General features: G+C 39.8%; 1 protein-coding gene across 4 annotated transcripts in view; it reads left to right on the top strand.

Annotated features, from left to right (window-relative positions):
* LOC101682383 overlaps positions 1 to 18,474 on the top strand; it is a 122,698-nt gene that overhangs the window by 31,087 nt on the left and 73,137 nt on the right. The window contains exons 2-5 of one of the 4 annotated variants that reach the window (XM_045072879.1): positions 2,659 to 2,835; positions 2,927 to 3,009; positions 5,777 to 5,876; positions 6,541 to 6,720. In XM_045072879.1, coding sequence (XP_044928814.1) covers positions 2,659 to 2,835; positions 2,927 to 3,009; positions 5,777 to 5,876; positions 6,541 to 6,566 — 386 coding nt within the window. In that variant the 3' untranslated portion in view covers positions 6,567 to 6,720. Of the gene's footprint in view, positions 1 to 2,658; positions 2,836 to 2,926; positions 3,010 to 5,776; positions 5,877 to 6,540; positions 6,721 to 18,474 lie in introns of those variants that run through there. The other 3 variants (XM_045072887.1, XR_006604609.1, XM_045072881.1) reach the window with 3 other exon arrangements.

Raw genomic sequence — 18,474 nt, 5'->3', positions numbered from 1 at the left:
TGGTAGCTGTTTTAAACCCAATTGATAGAAAAGCTTTTCATTTTCAGCATTATGGCAAATAGAGTCAGGTTTCAGAGAATCAAGGTGCTAAGGCAGCGGGTCGGAAGAGGAAGGAATTAAGGCCCGGGGAGAGTTGGAGAAAACCCTTCAGCAGAGTTATCCAGATGTGAAAGCACATTTCTGCACTTGCTCAGAGAAACGACAACACGAGACACTGAGATCCATTTAATTCAGATAAAGTCCATAATGTTCTGAAATTTTCATTTATCTAATCTGCTGGTAACCTCCCAATAAGTTCTGGGGGCATAATGTAACTTATAAACACTCATTTTTATTATTTAAAGATGTATTTGATTTTTAGGATTCAAGGGACATAAAGATGATCCTTAATGTCTCAGGAAGATGTTAAGAGACCTAGAAAATATCTTAGAAATAGATGATGCTGGCTTTTCATGTCAGCTTAAGCTCAAAGGTTTAATGATTCGCCCAACACCGCACAGTTAATTCATGGCAGAATTGGTACTAACTTTGGTCCCAAATTAGAACTGAAGTATCCTTAATAAGAGACAGGCCTCTCTCTGATTACCTAGGGGCACTTAGGAATTTGTTCCAAGATTTATGTTTTATCTTAAAAGTTTCAAAAATGCATGCAGATACTCCATTTTATGCAAGTCGCGTTCTTCTTTTTATGTGTAGAGCCATGCATATTTTAAAATATATTTTATTTGTCAGAGCAAGAGAGAGAGAGCGCGCACACAAGTATGGGGACGGCAGGCAGAGGGAGAAGCAGGCTTCCCGCTGAGCAGGGAGCCTGATGCAGAACTTGATCCCAGGACTCTGGGATCTTAAGTTAGCTGTCTGAGTGACCCAGGCCCCCCAAACATGTGTATTTTTGTGCTAGTCTGCAGAATTGTCATCTGGAATTGGAGAAAATGAGCAGAATGAAAGATCACCTGAAGTTATTGTGTTATATTGGAGCTTTAAAGAAAACTACAATGGGGGAATAAATCTACTTGATTTGCTCTGAAGTTAATTATAATGGAGGAAATTAATTATCGCACAGTGAAAATACCTTATTTAGAAAATATTTTCAACCTCAACTTGGGAAGAAAGGATTGCTATTTTTGTCAATTCAACATTCTGTTTAAGTGAAGTAAGGCATTATGCTTTGTGGCTTTTTTCTTTTTTTTTTTGCTGGAGGTATAAGTTTGGAAGTGGTGAGTTTCTTTTAAAAAAGAGCTGGTTTTTGTATATAATTTTGTAAGTACATTTTCCCTAAAGATTAGATCATATTTGTATGGAGAAAGATAGCCAACCCTGCCTTACCCCCTTCCCCAGTAGGAAGTTACTCTAAAGGTTTTGCTTCTTAATCGTTTATGTTAATCTTTTTTTTGCAACACATGGTTAAATGAGATTTTTATCCTGCCACAGAGTTGTAGCTTGATTTTAATATACTCCAAAAGATCTTTTCCCCAGCTGATTAAAGACAAAGGTGTGATAGGAAGAGCACCAGCCTGGCAGTCAGAAGATTTTGACTTCATCTTGTCTATAGGATGATGGTTTTATAGTGATAATGGGGTAGAGTAGCCTCTTCCAGCTCGGAAAACTTATGATACGTATTTGCTCATAATCTGCTTAGTGCCTCATACCCATACTCCCTAAAATGTCAAAGTACAGACTGTGTGTGTATTTCGAGTCTCACAGTCTCCCCACAAAGCAGCTCTTTCGAGATGAATACTTTGGGAGCCAATGCCCCTTGCTTTAGTCTGGCCATTGGGTTCTCCTGTGTGACTGCAGGGGAGTCTCTCTGGAAGGACCTGCTGGGCATCCACTGATGGCTCTCAAAAGGCCCTTTCTTCACTAAGTAGCCTGAGCTCCATGAGCCTCTTAGCATTTTTGAGACAGACTCGTTGGGCACGAGGAATGTTCAGATTGGGCCTGGCATCTTTAGGAACTAGACTATTGCTCGTCTTGAGCAGTTTGCCTCTCGGAGTCCTTGTATTAGTGGTGGAAGTAGCCATCTAACTTTTTATGGTCTTATATTTGCCGATTTTCCACAGACCATAGGTGTACATGGGAGAAGGCCTTTGGCAGAAGGGTCTGCATGAGTGTCTCCCCACGCTAGTCTCATGTATGCAGAGTCTTTCTCCTCGAAGGGGTGCTGTGGTGTGTGTGTTCTCAGTTGTCTGTGTTACACCGGCTAGTTGACTAGCTCTAGGTGGGTATGCGGAAATGGCCGGCAGAATTACCGGATTCCTCTCCCAATCTGGCAGGCTTGGATGTGTAGGAGCCCAAATACAGTGTCTGTTGGCAGGCATGTCTTGACACATGGTGAGGGACTTGTGGGTGGGGAGAAGCACGGCTCCGCGAAAACTGACTGGGGTGGAAGCCCCTGCCCATGGTCACACGGCGACCGTAGTCTAGTATCCAAGCGCTAGTCTTGTGTCATTTTCTTCGAAATCACAGCTGCAGATTCAGAGACAGCTGTAAAGCCCCTCAATTATTTTGTGATTCAGCTCTCATTATTTTTCACATCTCCTGGATTTGAAGTTTTGAAGATTTGAAGTTTTGTACTCAGAGTCTGGATGGAATAAGGTACCTGTTAAAGACTTACTTTGAGGCTGAAGAAAGCCTTTATTTTTCTTTCATTTCCCGAAGGTATGGCGGTATTAGAGCAGATGGAAGGCTGGAGTTTGAGCTTAAGTTGTGTGAAAACTTCATCAGCCAATTGGCTGACTCTTAATGGTGAGACAGGAAGAACCACCCACGTTTTCCATTTTGGATTTGAGTCACAGAAAACAGGTTTCCTGCAGAAACCATTTGGCTTCAACAAGTGTACGGAAATTTCATCTTTGATCAAATTGATGTTTTTATCTTCATCGTGCATGCATTTAAAATTAATTATTTTCCCTCTTTCAATCTTTAGGTTCAGTTTTGAATGTGAATGGCAGTAAACCTAATACCCAAGATTTCTGTATAAGAAGTAGATCAGAAGGGCTACACTTTCAGGTAAGGATCTCATTTGACTTTATCTTTTCATAATACACAGCTGCTTTGGCAAAAGTCCGGCGTGGCTCCTACCCCCTTTCCCATGAATAGAAGGATAGGTGAATTTTCTAAAAGGCAGCAAATTGATTGCTCTAGACCGGTTTCCACCTGTTTGGGATTACCTAAGAGTTATCAGTGGGGTCGGCTACTTAAAATTATTAGAGAAGCAATATGTGATGGCCGTTAACACACGCACACATACGCACACTCATTTAAAATGGCTTATAAAGTGGTGTAAGTTTCTTTTTTTTGGGTGGAGGAAATCATCTTTCTAATAACTACTATTTCCTTCCCATGGTTGATCGATTGAGCTATCATCTTTCTGGTTTCTAGTACTTAAAGTTCAAAGACAGATTGTTATCAGATTAATTTCTCTACCTCCCTGGCATCCCACAGTACTAAACAATTGTAGGCATAAGAATATTATAGAAAAAGCTCTGAGCTTGAAATAATTTGGAATGTATAGGGCCAGTATTTAGAAAGGCGTTTTCTTCAGGAGGAGAGGGTACTTTGTAGACCAAAAAGAAACAACCCACTCTCTCTCCATCTAGTAAAAACCATATTTACATAGAAAGTGTTGTGCTGAGTTAGAATTGTCACAGTCTTTGTGGATACAAATGAAAGCGTATTCTCAGAAAAGTGAAATATTGGTTTTTAGTCAATTACCTTGTTTTCCTAATTGGTTTTGAGGTATTGAGCTGTAACACCATCCCCCCTCCGCCCGATATTACCTCTTGTACCCCTTCATGGTGGTTATTTTTCAAGTTTAAAATATGTAAAACTCAGTTTTAAATTATTGGCATCGTTTGAAGAGTGAGTAATCCCACAGTCGTACCAGTAATGCATTGTAGGATGGCTCTTGTAGCAGGCTTCATCTCCTGACTATGTTATCAGTTGTCAGAAATTCGTTTGCAAAACGTTAACACACCGACAAAGAGAACTCTGTGGAGAGAACCTGGCTCGGGGGTTTGTAATAAGCTGCAGATGGTGTGTGGAGATCATTCCTTTCCAGTTGTTCCTGTACTCAGCCTTAGTCAGACCTGTGTAGTAACTTTTTTTTTTTTTAAGATTTATCTTTATTTATTTGTGGGGGACGGAGGGGCAGAGCGAGAGGGAGAGTCTTTCAAGCAGGCTCCACACTGAGCAGGGAGCCTGGCACGGCGCTCGATCTCACAGCCCTGAGATCCTGACCTCAGCGGAAAATAAGAGTCTGACACTTAAGTGACTGAGCCACCCAGGCGCCTTGATAGTACCTCTTGGCTCATCTGCTGCAGGCTGTTCCGTGTGGGATTAGGTGCTGTTACCCTATGCTTAGAATTCTTCTGGGCCTCCCTATCGCCTAGGGCAGTGGTTGTCAAACTGCTGGGTCTCAGGAGCCCTGCTGTTAAAATTGTTGAAGCCTCAAGAGACCTTTGTGTTTATGTTGATTATATCTATCACTATTTACTGTGTTGAAATGGAGAAAAATTTAGAACGTAAGAATATATAAGCTTGCATTCCCTTAGTTGGAGAGTGATGACATCATTAGTTATGAGCTTTTGTCAAACAGTGTACATTTAGGAGAGAAAGAGAAGCAAAAGGCAAATAGCATACTATTATTTTTACAAGTTAGATTTATTGAGGTGTAACTTCCATCCAGTGCAATCCACCCATTTTGGTGTATGATTCATCTCTGGGTTTTGACAAGTGCAAATGGTTTTGTGAACACAGTGAAGATATAGAATGTCCCCATCACCCCAAAATGTCCCCTTGTCCTTAGCCTTAGCACCCTCTGACCTTTTCTGTGTCCTTTCATTGTGTTTTTTCCCTTCTGTCATCTAAATGGAATTACACAGCCATGGCCTTTTGAAATCTGGCTTCCTTCATTTAACAGAGTGCATTTGCGACTCATTCATCTTGTTTTATCACTAATATTTTTTTATTGCTGAGTCTTACTCTGATGTATGAATGTACTGCGTTTGTCTGTTTACCAGTTGGAGAACACTTGGGTGGTTCTCGGTTTTGGTGGTGATGTGTCCTAGCATTAATATCAAAGTAGTTATAACCTCACAGACCCCCTGAGAGGGTCCCAAGGACCCCCAGGAGCCTGAGCCGGCTCTTGGAGGACCTCTGGCAGTCTTGAACTACTTGCCTATGTGTGACGTGCACTCTGTTTAAAACGCCAGGATCTACCTCAAGGGTCTTCTCTGTTCAGGCCTTTCTTTTTTTTCCTTCTTCTTCTTTCTTTTTAAATACGTATTTATTATTTGAGAGAGAGAGAATCTCAAGCAGACTCTGCACTGAGCAGAGCCCCACATGGGACTTGATCTCATGACCCTTAGATCATGATCTGAAATCAAGGGGTGGACGCTTGACAGACTGAGCCACCCAGGTGCCCCTCTGCAGGCCTTTCAAGCCCTCTCCCCACCATCACCCGAGGCTGGGCCTTAAGGCTGGGCCGGTCACCACCAGCTTTGTGCCTCTGCCGTGCCTTGTCCCACAGCTCAGCTGTTACTGAGGACGTGGTAGCTCCCCCGCATCTGGAGAGCCGTGCTTTCTCTCTGTCCCATGTACACACCCGGCACATGGAAGATTTAGTACATGTTTGAATGAATAATAGTACCTTTACATTTGTGAGGTGTTTTCTTGTTTTTAGAAAACTTTCCCATATAACATGCATCTCTCGTTTCAGCTCTGCAAGTCATATAGCACAAACGATTTTTAATATCTTCTATTTTTATTTTATCAGATAAGGATATCTATGGTCTTGACCAAGCTGTATGTTAGAATAACCTGGGAAGCTGTTAATAAACATACTAATGACCCGGATTCAGCCCTAATCTCTGGAGGTCAGCCTTGAGTACTAGGATTTTCTTTTTTTTTTTTTTTAAGTTTTTATTCATTTATTTGAGAGAGAGAGAGAATGAGAGAGATCATGAGAGGAGAGCGGTTAGTGGGAGCAGCAGACTCCCTGCTGAGCAGGGAGCCCGATGTGGGACTCGATCCTGGGCCTCTGGGATCATAACCTGAGCTGAGGGCAGTCGCTTAACCAACTGAGCCACACAGGTGCCTGAATATTAGGATTATTTAAAAACATCACCGTTGAGCCTGATGTGCAGCCCCTGGAGAATCATTGCTCCAGAGTGTGATTTGCCATGAAGTCTTAGTGGTGATGTTGTTGAGACTGGAACGCTGATCCTTGGCTCCTGCTGGCACGCCTTTTCCTCCAGGCTCTGGACTCTCACATGAATGGAGGCACTGCAGAGATTTATAGAGTCCTGTACCTGCATTTTTAATTCTGGAGGTACTGTAGTGTGAAGGCTGGAACACTGAACTGAGGGTCGGGTTAATATGTGTCTGTTGGGCTCTGCATTTATTACCCATGGATTAACAAATACTTGAGTCTGATCTCACTTTTAAAATAAGGATACTACCTGAAATTCTAGAAACTTATTACGGGGATTCAGTTAGATACTATGTTAACGGACTTTTTTTTTTTTTTTTTTTAAATAGGCTCCATGAGCCCAACCTGGGGTTGAAGTCATGACCCCTGAGATCACGACCTGAGCTGAAATCGAGAATTAGATGCTTAACAGATGCCCCTGTTAAAGGATTTTAAATGATTTTAAACTAAAGGCCTGCGAAATTCTTTTGTAAACTAAAATGTGCTTTCTAAAACTTGTTTTTATTTGATTTTAGCTTCATGTATTTATTGGCTAACTTTCCTTGAGGTTCATAAATTACACAAGTGATATATAAGTGTGGTCTCACTGAAATAGTGAAATAACAGATTTATGGAGAGTAAAACCGAGAGGTCACCATTGGTTGCATAATTTTGATCCTTTGTATATGAATTTAAGTGCATAAATATGTATGTATGTGACATACTTTTTTCCCCTTTGGTTGTATTAACATAAAGTCTTATATTATAAATTATATATATATTTTTAAAATTTGACAGCATGTCTTCTTTCATTCCATATTAGTATATATAAACCCCTCTCATTCTTCTTATAGCTACATAATTTTTTCATGTATTTCCATAGCGGTGGACATTTAGCCTGTTTCCAGTCTTTTACTTTTATAAAAAATGCTGGTGAACATTCTTGGCTCTTAGGAAACCATTAGTTAATTCTTGTTAAAACATATATTCTGTTTTACAGGTACTGGGAGATGAAGTAATAAATGTCTCATGAACGAAATCTTAGACCTGTTCTACTCAAGTCAGGATAGAACTTAGACTTTGTCAAAAATTGTACTAAAATATACTAGACCTCGGAGAATTTTTTCATATGATCTTTGTAAATTTAGTTTGTCTTATTTTTGTGGTATTATCATTTTGGTATTTAGATAGACTTTTGAAGACCAGCATGTATATTTCTTGACTCCTTTAGTGTTAAGGTGTTTCCCTTGACTAACAACCGCAGTGCAGCGAGATGGCCAGTGCTTCCTGACGCCCAGCCCTGTGTTAGGAGCATGGTCGCATTTTTCCCCTTCACTAACCCAGTGAAATTGGTAGTGTTTTCCAGGGTAAACATTCAAAAATGGAAGATCAGAGAAGTCAGATCACTTATCCAAGGCTGGTAATGGGTCTAGGATTCAAAGGTGCTGCTTCCACCTATGATGCCAAACAGTCTACCAGGAATTCACTGAATCAGAGATGGTACTTTTACTTAATGATGTCACAGTTTACTTTGTAAATTACTTGTATTTGGGTATTTTACTTTTTAGTACCAGTAATAGTTTAACCTTTGCAGAAGTCCATGCTTTCAAGTATCCATTTTGTAGAAAGTATTTATAATAAAAGCAATATTGTAAAATAATAAAAACAAATACTTACTGAATATAATAAGTGGTATGTTGGAGTGAAAGAGACCACTAAATGGGGAATTGATGTTGAATTCTATTTATTAATTAACAGAATAACCTTCATAAATGAATGTTTCCTCAATGGTAACATAATAATGTACTAAATTGATCACTCTATACTTCATCAGCCGCCAGCCCTAAATGATAGTAGTGTGAGTAAGAAATACTTGGGAGAACATTCGTCAGTGGTAATGGAGATGGATTGCGAAATGGAATTCTAGTAATGCTTCCCCTTGCCTTGAGTAATAAGGAGAATACTGCCAGAAGGGTTTGTTCATTCATGACAAATGAAAGATTAAAATGCTCTATCTCTGTTAATGAAAGTACCGGAATGCAGCCTCAAAGGTTTTTATTTTTAATTAATTAATTAATTAATTAATTATTTTTTTCGAGAGGAAGAGAACGAGAGGGGTAAGGGTGAGAGGCAGGCAGAGGGAGACAGTGAGAGAGAGAGAGAGAGAGAGAGAGAAAATCTTAAGCTTAAGAATCTTAAGCCCCAACAGGGGGCTCCATTTCATGTCCTTGAGTGGAAATCATTACCTGAGTGGAAATCACGAGTCACTGCTTAACTGACTGAGCCACCTGGGTGCCCCAGCCTCAAACGTTTTAAGCACGTTGAAATAATATATTCTTACAATTTTGTTATAGTTAACGTTTTGAGTATTTTGAGTGGCAATGGGTGGTGGTTATTTCTCAGTAGTGATCATTATAGATGGAGTTTTAGCAAAGGTGGTTTCACATATTCCTTGTGTACTCTTCCGTCATCTTTTACTTGAATGGTAAAATAAAGTCGAGGTCTGAGTGACACAGTCTGGGGTACATGCGATGTTGGGTGCCGGCTTCTTAACCCTTTCTTCTGTCTCCTTAAAACATGTCTCCTTTTTAAGCCTTAAAATATGGTGGCTGGATAGTTGAAATAGATTTTTTGATGGACAGATGGAACTCTATTAAGAAGAAAGAAAACATATGGCAAAGCATACTTCAGACTCCATCGTATTGTCTCATTCCTGATTTTTAACTTAAAAGCATGTTTAAAAAGAAATATTTTTGGCCAATATCTATTTGATAATTGGCTGGCGGAGGAGAATGAGCGTGCTGGTTCACCTTCCCGTGTGGATCTGTTCACTCCGAGGTAGGGTGGCGCCAGAGTGGGCTTCCAACACAGGAAGCAGTCGGGAGGCAGTGACTTTCAGTTGCTATTGATAGGCAGTCAATTCCAGTCAATAATCTAGTGCAATCTACTCCAGACAGCATGCTGTGGAAGTGTTCTCTTGTTCGTTTTTTTCCTCTTATTTGTAGATTTACTGATTCGCTTGGGTAGATGCAGAAACCACATTGTATTTGGGGCTGCTTTCTGAGATGACACACCCACCCTTCAGAGGAATTCATTTCTTTTTGGAATTTGGCATTTGTTATTTTTATCCCTGTTCTCTATTTAAATTTTCAGCCTTTAGAATGTAAATTCCCAAGTGCATTTTGCCTTGGTGACTAAGGGGTATTATGTAAGGACCCCCCACCCCCTTCACTGTGTGGACATGCATTTCTTGGCCTATTATTTGTTCTGCGTCTGTATCTCAGTGTAATCCTAACAAGTTCATTCAGGCAGTGGTTAAACTGAGGTTAAGTGGTATTCTGGTTGTTTGGCAGGATATGGCCGTAAACACGTCTCTCTAAACACGGAATGGCCTGAGGTGGCTGTAATGTTCAGTTGCGTAATCACAGATTACACCTGACAAACACAGGAACGAGTCCACAGGCCTCATCCATGCTCAGTCAGAAATTGCCCCACAGGTTGGAGTCTACTGTAGAAACCGTCTGTAGAGCTCCCTTGAATGTTTTCTTAGATAATTATATTAATATCATTCATTTAATTGGAATGTTTCTGATTAGATGAAACTATGAATAGTATTCCAGCGTTTCAGAAAGCCTCCCACCTAACATCTAAAGGGATGAGTTAGAATGTTATAAGTGTATTAAAAATGTGTATGTTTCTCAGGATTTTGTCGTATTTTTGCCTTTCTTTCTTCCCTCTCTTCCCGGTATTGTGACTTGCAAACAATTTTGCAAAACATCCCCTAAGAAATAATTCGTCTTCTAGAGATTGGATGGGGTGGAAGGAAGTTACAGTCATTCTATTTGAAAGGACACGTAAAGTGCCCAGAGAGGGCATCTCTGTGTGAATGTGAGGGACTGGTCTTTGGAGCTCTTAGGCAGTTTTGGAAAATACTCTGTGTTGGGGCCCCTGGGTGGCTCAGTGGGTTAAGCCTCTGCCTTCGGCTCAGGTCCTGATCTCAGGGTCCTGGGATAGAGCCCCACATCGGGCTCTCTGCTCAGGGGGAGCCTGCTTCCCTTCCTCTTTCTCTGCCTGCCTCTCTGCCTCCTTGTGATCTGTCTGCCAAATAAATAAATAAAATCTTAAAAAAAAATACTCCATGTTATTGTGGGCAGTGAAGAACAGAAATAAAATGCCTATTATAGTGGGTAGGAAGGCCTTTTTGGGCGTATTATATATGTTCTGAGGCTGATGTGAATATTTTTGAAAAAATGTTTTACTTAATTACCATTTACAGTATTTATCAGGAAATTGGATATATTTGAGTTTCCATAGCCTAAATTTTTGCTAAATGTTTTTATGGAACTACTTTTTTTAAAAAAGGTGTTTTAACTTTTTTGTAACTGTTTTTATACATTTCATGTGTTTTATTCAAACTGATTTTGTCTGAAATTTGCTTAGAGAAATCAAATCCAGTTAAAAATACTTCTTGACAGAGGCCTCAAGGTTGACATAATAGATTTTTATTTGAAATATTTACTGTTTTTTTTTTTTAAACTTATTTTATTTTTTTAGCAAAGTAATAATATCTCTGGTTTAAATAGTAACTGAAATGGTAATTCAGACTTAAAAAGAAAGGATCCTGTGTTCCACGTGTTGTTCTTCAGAAGCAAGCATTTTCAGGTTTCATTTTTAGCTGTTTCTTCTGGCATTTACTGCCATATATTTTTAAATAACCAATTTTTACTCTTAGGGCTCGGCTTTTCAACTCTAAACATTGCCTTTTGACTGTTTTCTACAGAAGATGAGGGTTTAACTTCCTGACCTTTCTTTTCCCATCCTCCCAATGATAATTAAAAAAAATTTTTTTTTTAATTTAAGTCTAAGGCTCACAGCCAGTGTGGGCTTGAACTCACGACCCTGAGGCCAAGAGTCGCGTGCTGTACCGACTGAACCAACTGGGCACCCCACTTCCAATGATAATTTTATTTACTTTTTGGTCAAAGTGTCATTTAATATTTACAGTATTATCATTTGAATTTTGAGGACTATGGCCACAGAATACTCAGTGGTCACTCGCTCTTTAATTTAGGCATAGTGGTTACTTTGTTTTTAATTGGCTTAACTTTCTATTGATCAATAATTTTGCACTAAACATTCTGATAGAACCATAAAGACTCACATGGTAAAACATATTAGGGTGTCTGTCAGTTCCAGATTTTCTCGGTGTTGTCAATCCCAGAGTTCCATGTCATGTTGGTAAATGACTTGCTGTCCAGCCTCTACAGGGCTGCCATTGTGGGACTCCTCTTTACCACCATCTTGGTGAGGCTTGGTTGTTTTTTCTTTCTTTGATTACTCTTCTGTTTCCTGGGTTTTGTGTTGTCATCTCTGTTGTTTCTCTCATTTTGGTGGGCTATATACACACTTGCGCACACACCCACACACATTCCAATATTCATACGCCCAAGAATGGGATTAAAAAAGCCTTTTTTTGGGGCGCCTGGGTGGCTCAGTGGGTTAAGCCTCTGCCTTCAGCTCAGGTCATGATCTCGGGGTCCTGAGATTGAGTCCCGCATCGGGCTCTCTGCTCAGCGGGGAGCCTGCTTCCCTCTCTCTCTCTCTCTCTGCCTGCCTCTCCATCTACTTGTGATTTCTCTCTGTCAAATAAATAAATAAAATCTTTAAAAAAAAAAAAAAGCCTTTTTTCCCCTAATCGTTTGCTGCTAATATGTAAGAAAATACTTGACTCTTTATTTTTGTATCAACTTTGTATCTTGCAGTCTTACTAAACTCATCTATTAGTTCTAGTAGTTGTTTTGTACATTCCCTGGAATTTTGTACCTAAATGATCATTTGATTTGCAGACAAGAAGTTTTACTTTTTTGTCTCAGATCTTTATTCCTTTTGTTTTTCTTGCCTTCCTGCATGGCTGAAATTTGCTTAGAGAAACTGAATCCAGTTAAAAATACTTCCTTGACAGAGGCCTCAAGGTTGACATAATAGATTTTATTTGAAATATTTATTGTTTTTTTTTTAAACTTATTTTTTTAGTAAAGTAAGTAGGACTTCTGGTTAGTATTGTTTAAAATGTGGTAAGGAGAGATGTTCTTACCTGTTCTTCATCTCAGGGGAAAATAAGTCAGTTTTCTACCTTTGAGTGTGATGTTGCCTTTGGTATTTTCCCACACGTGTTCTTCGTCTCTTTGAAGAAGTTCTCTAACTCTTCCCAGGATGTTGGCAGCATTCGCACGAATGGCCGTGAAATTTTGTTAAATACCCGATCCTGAGATTTTTCTCCTTTAGTCTGTATGCTGACTGATTTTCAGATGTGAACCAATTTTTGGAATAAATTGTACTTGCTCATAATGTACCTTTTAATATATTATTGGATTTGGTTTGCTAACATTGTGTTGAAGATATTCATGTCTTCATGCGTGAGGGATACAGCTCTGTCATTTTCATTTTTTGTGATGTTCTTGTCAGGTTTTAGTATTAGCATTAAGCTAACCTTATAAAATGAGTTAGGAGCTCTTTCTTCCTCCTCTGTTTTCTGAAAGTATTAAATTTCCTTGAATGTTTGATAGAATCTACCAGTGAAATAATCTGGAGTTGTTCTTTGTTTTTGTTTTTTGATAACAGATTTATTATCTCTAAAAGATAAAGGGCTTCTTAGATTTTTCTGTTTCATTATGTGCCAATTTTAATAGATTCTATTTTTCAAGAAATTTGTCCATTTTATGTAAGTTGTGCTCAGTTTGTTGGCATAAGGTCACACATTCTATTCTCTTATTATCTTATTATCACACGTTCTATTCTCTTATTATCTTTTTACAGTGGTACGTATTTTTGGCATTTCTGGTACCGGTGATTTGTCTTTTGTCTCTATTTTTGATTTAACTAGAAGTCTGTCAGTTTTCACAGTCCTTTTAAAGATCTGCCTCTTGGGTTTTATTAATTTTCTCCAGTGTCAGTATGTTTTCTACTTTATTGACTTCCACTCTTTATTATTCTCTTTCTTCTATTTTGGGTTTAATTTGCTCTGTTCTTTATGATTTCTGAAGGGAGAACCTTAAGGACATGGTGGCAGATCCTTTTTATTTTCTTATATTAAGCATTTTAAAGTTTAAAGTTTCCCTTTAAGTACTGTTTTAGCTGCATCCCACAAATTTTAATATGTTTTATTTTTGTTGCTATTTGGTTCAGAATATTTCCTGATTAACTTTGTGATTTTGTCTTTGATCCATGAGCTATTCAGAGGCATGCTGTTTGGTTTTTGTACATTTGGGATTTCCCAGATACCTTATTGTTACTGATTTCTAATTTAATTCTGTGTTGTCAGAAAATATACTTTGTGTGATGACATTCCTTTAGCATTTATGGAGACTTATTTACAGCGCACCATATGATCTGTCCTGGTCACATGCCAGGTGCATTCGAAGGGGATGTGTCTTCTTCAGTTTTAGATTGTCTGCGAATGTCTGTCAGGTCAAGGTGGCTGGTCATGTTATTCAGACCTTCTGTGTCTTTCCTGAGTTTTTTTTTGGTCCATTTTATCAGTTACTGAGACGGAGTGTGAACATCTCTTACTGTAATCATGTCATTGCTCTTTCCTTCCTTTGACTCTATTTTTGCTTCTATTTTGAGATGCATATACATTTGTAGTTGTTGTATCTTCATGGTAAGTTGTTCCTTGTATAATATAATGCTCTTTTTTCTCTGGTCATGCTTTTTGTCTTAAAAGTTGTTTAGAGACTCAGTGTTGTGCATGGTGGGGCTAGTGTTTGGCGTTTCTGGATGATGATCTTGGGCCCTGCTATTTCATTAGAAATTGTGTGTATGATCACTGAAGAAGTTACATTTTGAAATATCATCTGCTTCTGCATTCAAACTGAATATGGTTTACCTGGTGAATGGGACTGTAAGGGAATAGGATCTAGGTCCATTAAATTTTTTATAGGGGAAGGAAGAACAAATCTGAAATTTAGAGCAATGTCAGGGACAGGAGGCCTTGATAGAGAGGCATAGCTGTTAGCCTTAGGAAGCAAGGCAATGATCTCAAGTAGAGTATGGATAATATGGGTGTTTCACAGTACTTTTAGATACAGCCATGTCTGATCTCTTAATCACCACAATACTTCCATGGTTATGGTCATATTTGAACATTAGGTCCATGGCACGTGAAGACCAAAAATCTAACTACTAGTGGCTTAACAGCATTTATATGCTGCTCACATAAGCCTCTTAAAACATGTTCCAGATGTGAGAAAAATGGAACTTTTCCCACTTTTAATGGGGAGAACTGGAAAAAAGATATTAATAACTAGCTCTTACCATAACACAATTGATACTTGGACAAAGTCTAAAGCATTTACTGCCGTGTCACTCGCTGAATGAGCTTGGGATCTTCCCCTCCCCCCTCTGCTCTTGTTCAGTGTGTTTAGAAGCGCCCAGATTGTAGAGGAAATGGTGGATTTGTAGTGGTTTTGTCAATTGGGATAATGGTGATCAATGCACTAGAAGTGGTGTTTTTTAAAATAAAAATTGTAGTCATGTAGCTATGAACTTTTACATTTGTAGACGTAGGTATAAATAACTTAAGTGCTTGAAAATTCATGGGATATTGGTTTTAGAAGCTGCTGTACCGCATTGCCTTTGCTCATGATCTTTTTGGTCCTAGAAGTATTTAAAATAATCTTAATCATAAGGTAGGATGATTATTGAGTTGAACAGTCCTACTTTGTTACCTTGTGGGGAACAGCAATATGATGATTTTTTGGGTTTCTGATATACTTTGTGTGCTGGTCAGGCTGTACATTCTAGGTACCCTTGTCACTGAATGTGTTTTTTGGGTTGATAACCTCACTTCTGTTTGCCCAATTTCTTCATTTTGAATCCAGTGGGATACTATGTCCAACAGTTGCATATATATTTTTAAAAGACAGGGAAGTACCACTTGACCTCTGTTTTACTCTATTTTCTCCTTTTTCTTTCTTTTATTTTTTTTCTTTGTTAAACTATATTTTTTTAATAAAGACTTTTCTTTTAGAAAAATCACCAATATGGCATAGTAAATGAAGACTATCTTTGAATTGCTCGAATGTCAAAATATTTTTATTGTAGGGGTGCCTGGGTGGCTCAGTGGGTTAAGCCGCTGTCTTTGGCTCAGGTCATGATCCCTGGGTCCTGGGATCGAGTCCTGCATTGGGCTCTCTGCTCGGCAGGGAGCCTGCTTCCTCCTCTCTCTCTCTCTGCCTGCCTCTCTGCCTACTTGTGATCTCTCTCTGTCAAATAAATAAATAAACTTTTTAAAAAATATATTTTTATTGTAAGAGGAAGCCGATCCTCGTTAACTCTTTTCTGTAATTAAAGTTTAGGATTTTAATCAAGTTGTACTTAGCGATAATTACCTTTTGAGTTAGGTAGGTTTTGGAGAAGAGTGGTGATTTCGGTTTTCCAGTGTACTTTCACTAAGGACAGGGGCACAAGGGTCCTGTGTACTTTGGTAATTGTGTAAGCCAAGCGGTCTGGGTGGTTCCAGGCTAACCCTCCTTTTCATGGATGGTAGAACCAGACAGAATAGGCTTCAGAATCCGGATACGCAATGAAAATGGCATTACTGTTGAAACTTTGTCCCACCTTTTGTAAACATGGGATAGAAAAGCAACAATAGCCTAAACAAATTTACATTAGAACCTGTTCAGAGAATGGAGAAAGGAGAGAGGTTGTTTTCCCCAGCAGTTCTTCCTGTTTCTACTCCCTTTCGTTAGTTATCATTCACTTGAAGAACATCTTACTGACTTCTCTTAGGATTCCTTTACAAAGGAGCTGTGTGTAAAATTGAACTGACTTTTTCTCTGGGGAAGGGTTTTTATTAGGAAGAATAGCTTGGTAGATGCTACAGCAGTTTTAAAAGGTCTAGTCCATTCTCGACTTAATTAAAGGGGAGAGTATTTTAATTTGTTCAACAGCAAACCCTGAGTGCCCATAGGTGAAAAGGCCTGTCGGTTCTCTGGGGAAGCGGAGATTGGGCAGGGGTAGCCTGTGCTCGCCAAGAGCTGTAGGCCTGTAGGGAAATCAGCTGTGGGCATAACGGCACTGGAGTGAAGAGTGCCCCGAGAGAGACCTGCAGCCTGCTCCGGGAGTTCAGAGGAGGGAGAGAGACACGCGTTTTCCTAATGCACGAGGCGAGCGGGCTCAGGGAAGCTTCCTGCCGTGGTGGGATTTAAGCAGTGTCTTGCTGGGTGGGTTGTGGATGTAGGCAGAGGTCTTCATACCGAGGCATGGGCAGGTGCTGGGGGCAAGAACTTCAGAGTTGGTGCTCAGTCTAGCATGGAGAAGTAATCAGTAACAGTCATAATGATGCCAATACAAGCATTTATTGAATGCCTAATTTGTGATAATTATTGTTGGTTTTAGTTCATTTTCTTGTAACGTAACAACCCTATGAGGTAGACAGATTGTCATCCCTGTGTTACAGAGGAAGAAGTTGAGGTACAGATAAGTTAAGAAACTTGGATAAGGCTATATAGTTAGTAGAATTTGACCCCAGCCTGGTTCTGGAGAGCCCACCCTTACTTGCTGTGCTGTACTATAGAAAATGTAGAAAAGGTGAATTGGGGTCTGTCTGTAGAGCTTCAGATGCCCACATGAATAATTTAATATATTGGAAGATTTTTTTCCCCCTGTGGTTTTATCTAGGGGTTTAAAACACATTCTCTCATTTCTTTTAAGGTTGCTTTACTTTGAAAGGCCTTTTCCCTGTTACCTTCTTCAATTTCTACTCAGTTCTCAATTTTTGGCTTATGTATCACCTTTCCGTGAGAGGTTTTCCTCAGTCACCCAGGAAGAAGAGCCCTCCTGTGCGCTCCCATGGTGCTTTGCCAGCACTGTAACACAATGTTCCTTAGGTGGTGGGGTCGTTGTTCACTTTGTTTCTCAGCTAGACTATGAATTATGTGAGTGTTGGCATTGTGTATCCTCTTTGTATCCCTGGCGTCAGGTTCATCTTTGTTGCTGAATAAAGCTCAGATAAGTCCCAACTGATTGAAAGGGAGACTAATAAATTTTCAGACATCATATTGACTTTTTAAATTGCTTTCCTTCTGAGTTACAGGTGTCTGAATACCCAGAGAAGAGATAAATAGATGATAGTATGTTTTGGTTGACTGAGTTCCTCTGAGAAAGGAGGAGAGAGATTATTTGGTTTGAGGTTGCTGGGAGGGCCAGGCTTTGGGCTGGGCCCTCATAGACGTGTAACCTTTAAGCTGGCAGGGGGAACAAGGCCCGCCAGTGGAGAGAACAGCATGAGCAGAGGACACAGGTTGGGTCAGTTATGAAGGAACTCTACCTGCTTTGACACCTGAGCCTCTCAGCTTTCTGCTACACCCACTAGGGCATTTGATAACATATAGAATCTCTTGAAAGCCTGAATTTTCTTTATCTTCTGCCAGAAAGTTGTATGGGCCAGGAAAAGTATTTGCCATGTTGTGGTTTGAATTTAAGGTAAGTTCCCAACACATGGAGTATGAGATTCAAACGCAATGCTTTCTTGGTAGGAAAAGTACTGTTAAAAAACAGGCCCATTTGGACTAAATTAAACGGCTCACCCTCCAGAAATTCTTTAAAATCTTACAACAAGTAACGTCACATTTAGCTGGCATGTGGTCAGCCTGACTGCCTCGGACCAGCAGGGACCTTGAGATTCCGGTTACAACCTGTGCTGTTGAAGGCAGCCTCTTGCCCTTTTTCTAGAAGCATGGTGGGTGTGATGCAGGAGCTGAGGATATGTAGGACACGTCTGGCTCCTCGGACTCATGGAGAGGAAGGTGATGAGGAACTCTCATAATGAAGGGGAGTGTTGGAATCCAGACAAGGTTGTCTTTGTTAAGAACCTCTTCCTACCTACCACTGGAAACCTTTTCAAAGTGCTTCTTGAGGCACGAGCCAAAGTAGCACAGATGATGCCAGAGAACTAGTGACAGCCCTCAATGAAGAGCTTTGTTCCTCGCCAAGTTTGGGGGGATAGTGGGCATGTTCTTAGGAGAAGAGGGAACGGACAGTCTTCTCTAAGATGGTCGAGGTCATAGCTCACCGTGGTACTGCCTGATTGATGTGGCGACTGTGGGCCCTTCTATGAGCAGAAGAAGGGCCAGAGGGAAGGTCTGTCTCTTGTGTTTGTGGCCTCCATCCCAGGCTCCTCTCTACACACAGTTGCTGGTTTTAAATTTTCTTTTCTATTGATTACTGAAGATCTTGGGGCCATAGGTGTTGAATAGAAGCTTCATGGTTTTGTTCCCTGAAAT

Source organism: Mustela putorius, unplaced genomic scaffold, assembly GCF_011764305.1.
Source record: "Mustela putorius furo isolate JIRA1106 unplaced genomic scaffold, ASM1176430v1.1 tig00000129_pilon_pilon_pilon, whole genome shotgun sequence".
NCBI lineage: Eukaryota > Metazoa > Chordata > Mammalia > Carnivora > Mustelidae > Mustela > Mustela putorius.
The sequence above is the reverse complement of the archived record's forward strand: the minus strand, read 5'-3'. Positions and strand labels throughout refer to the sequence as shown.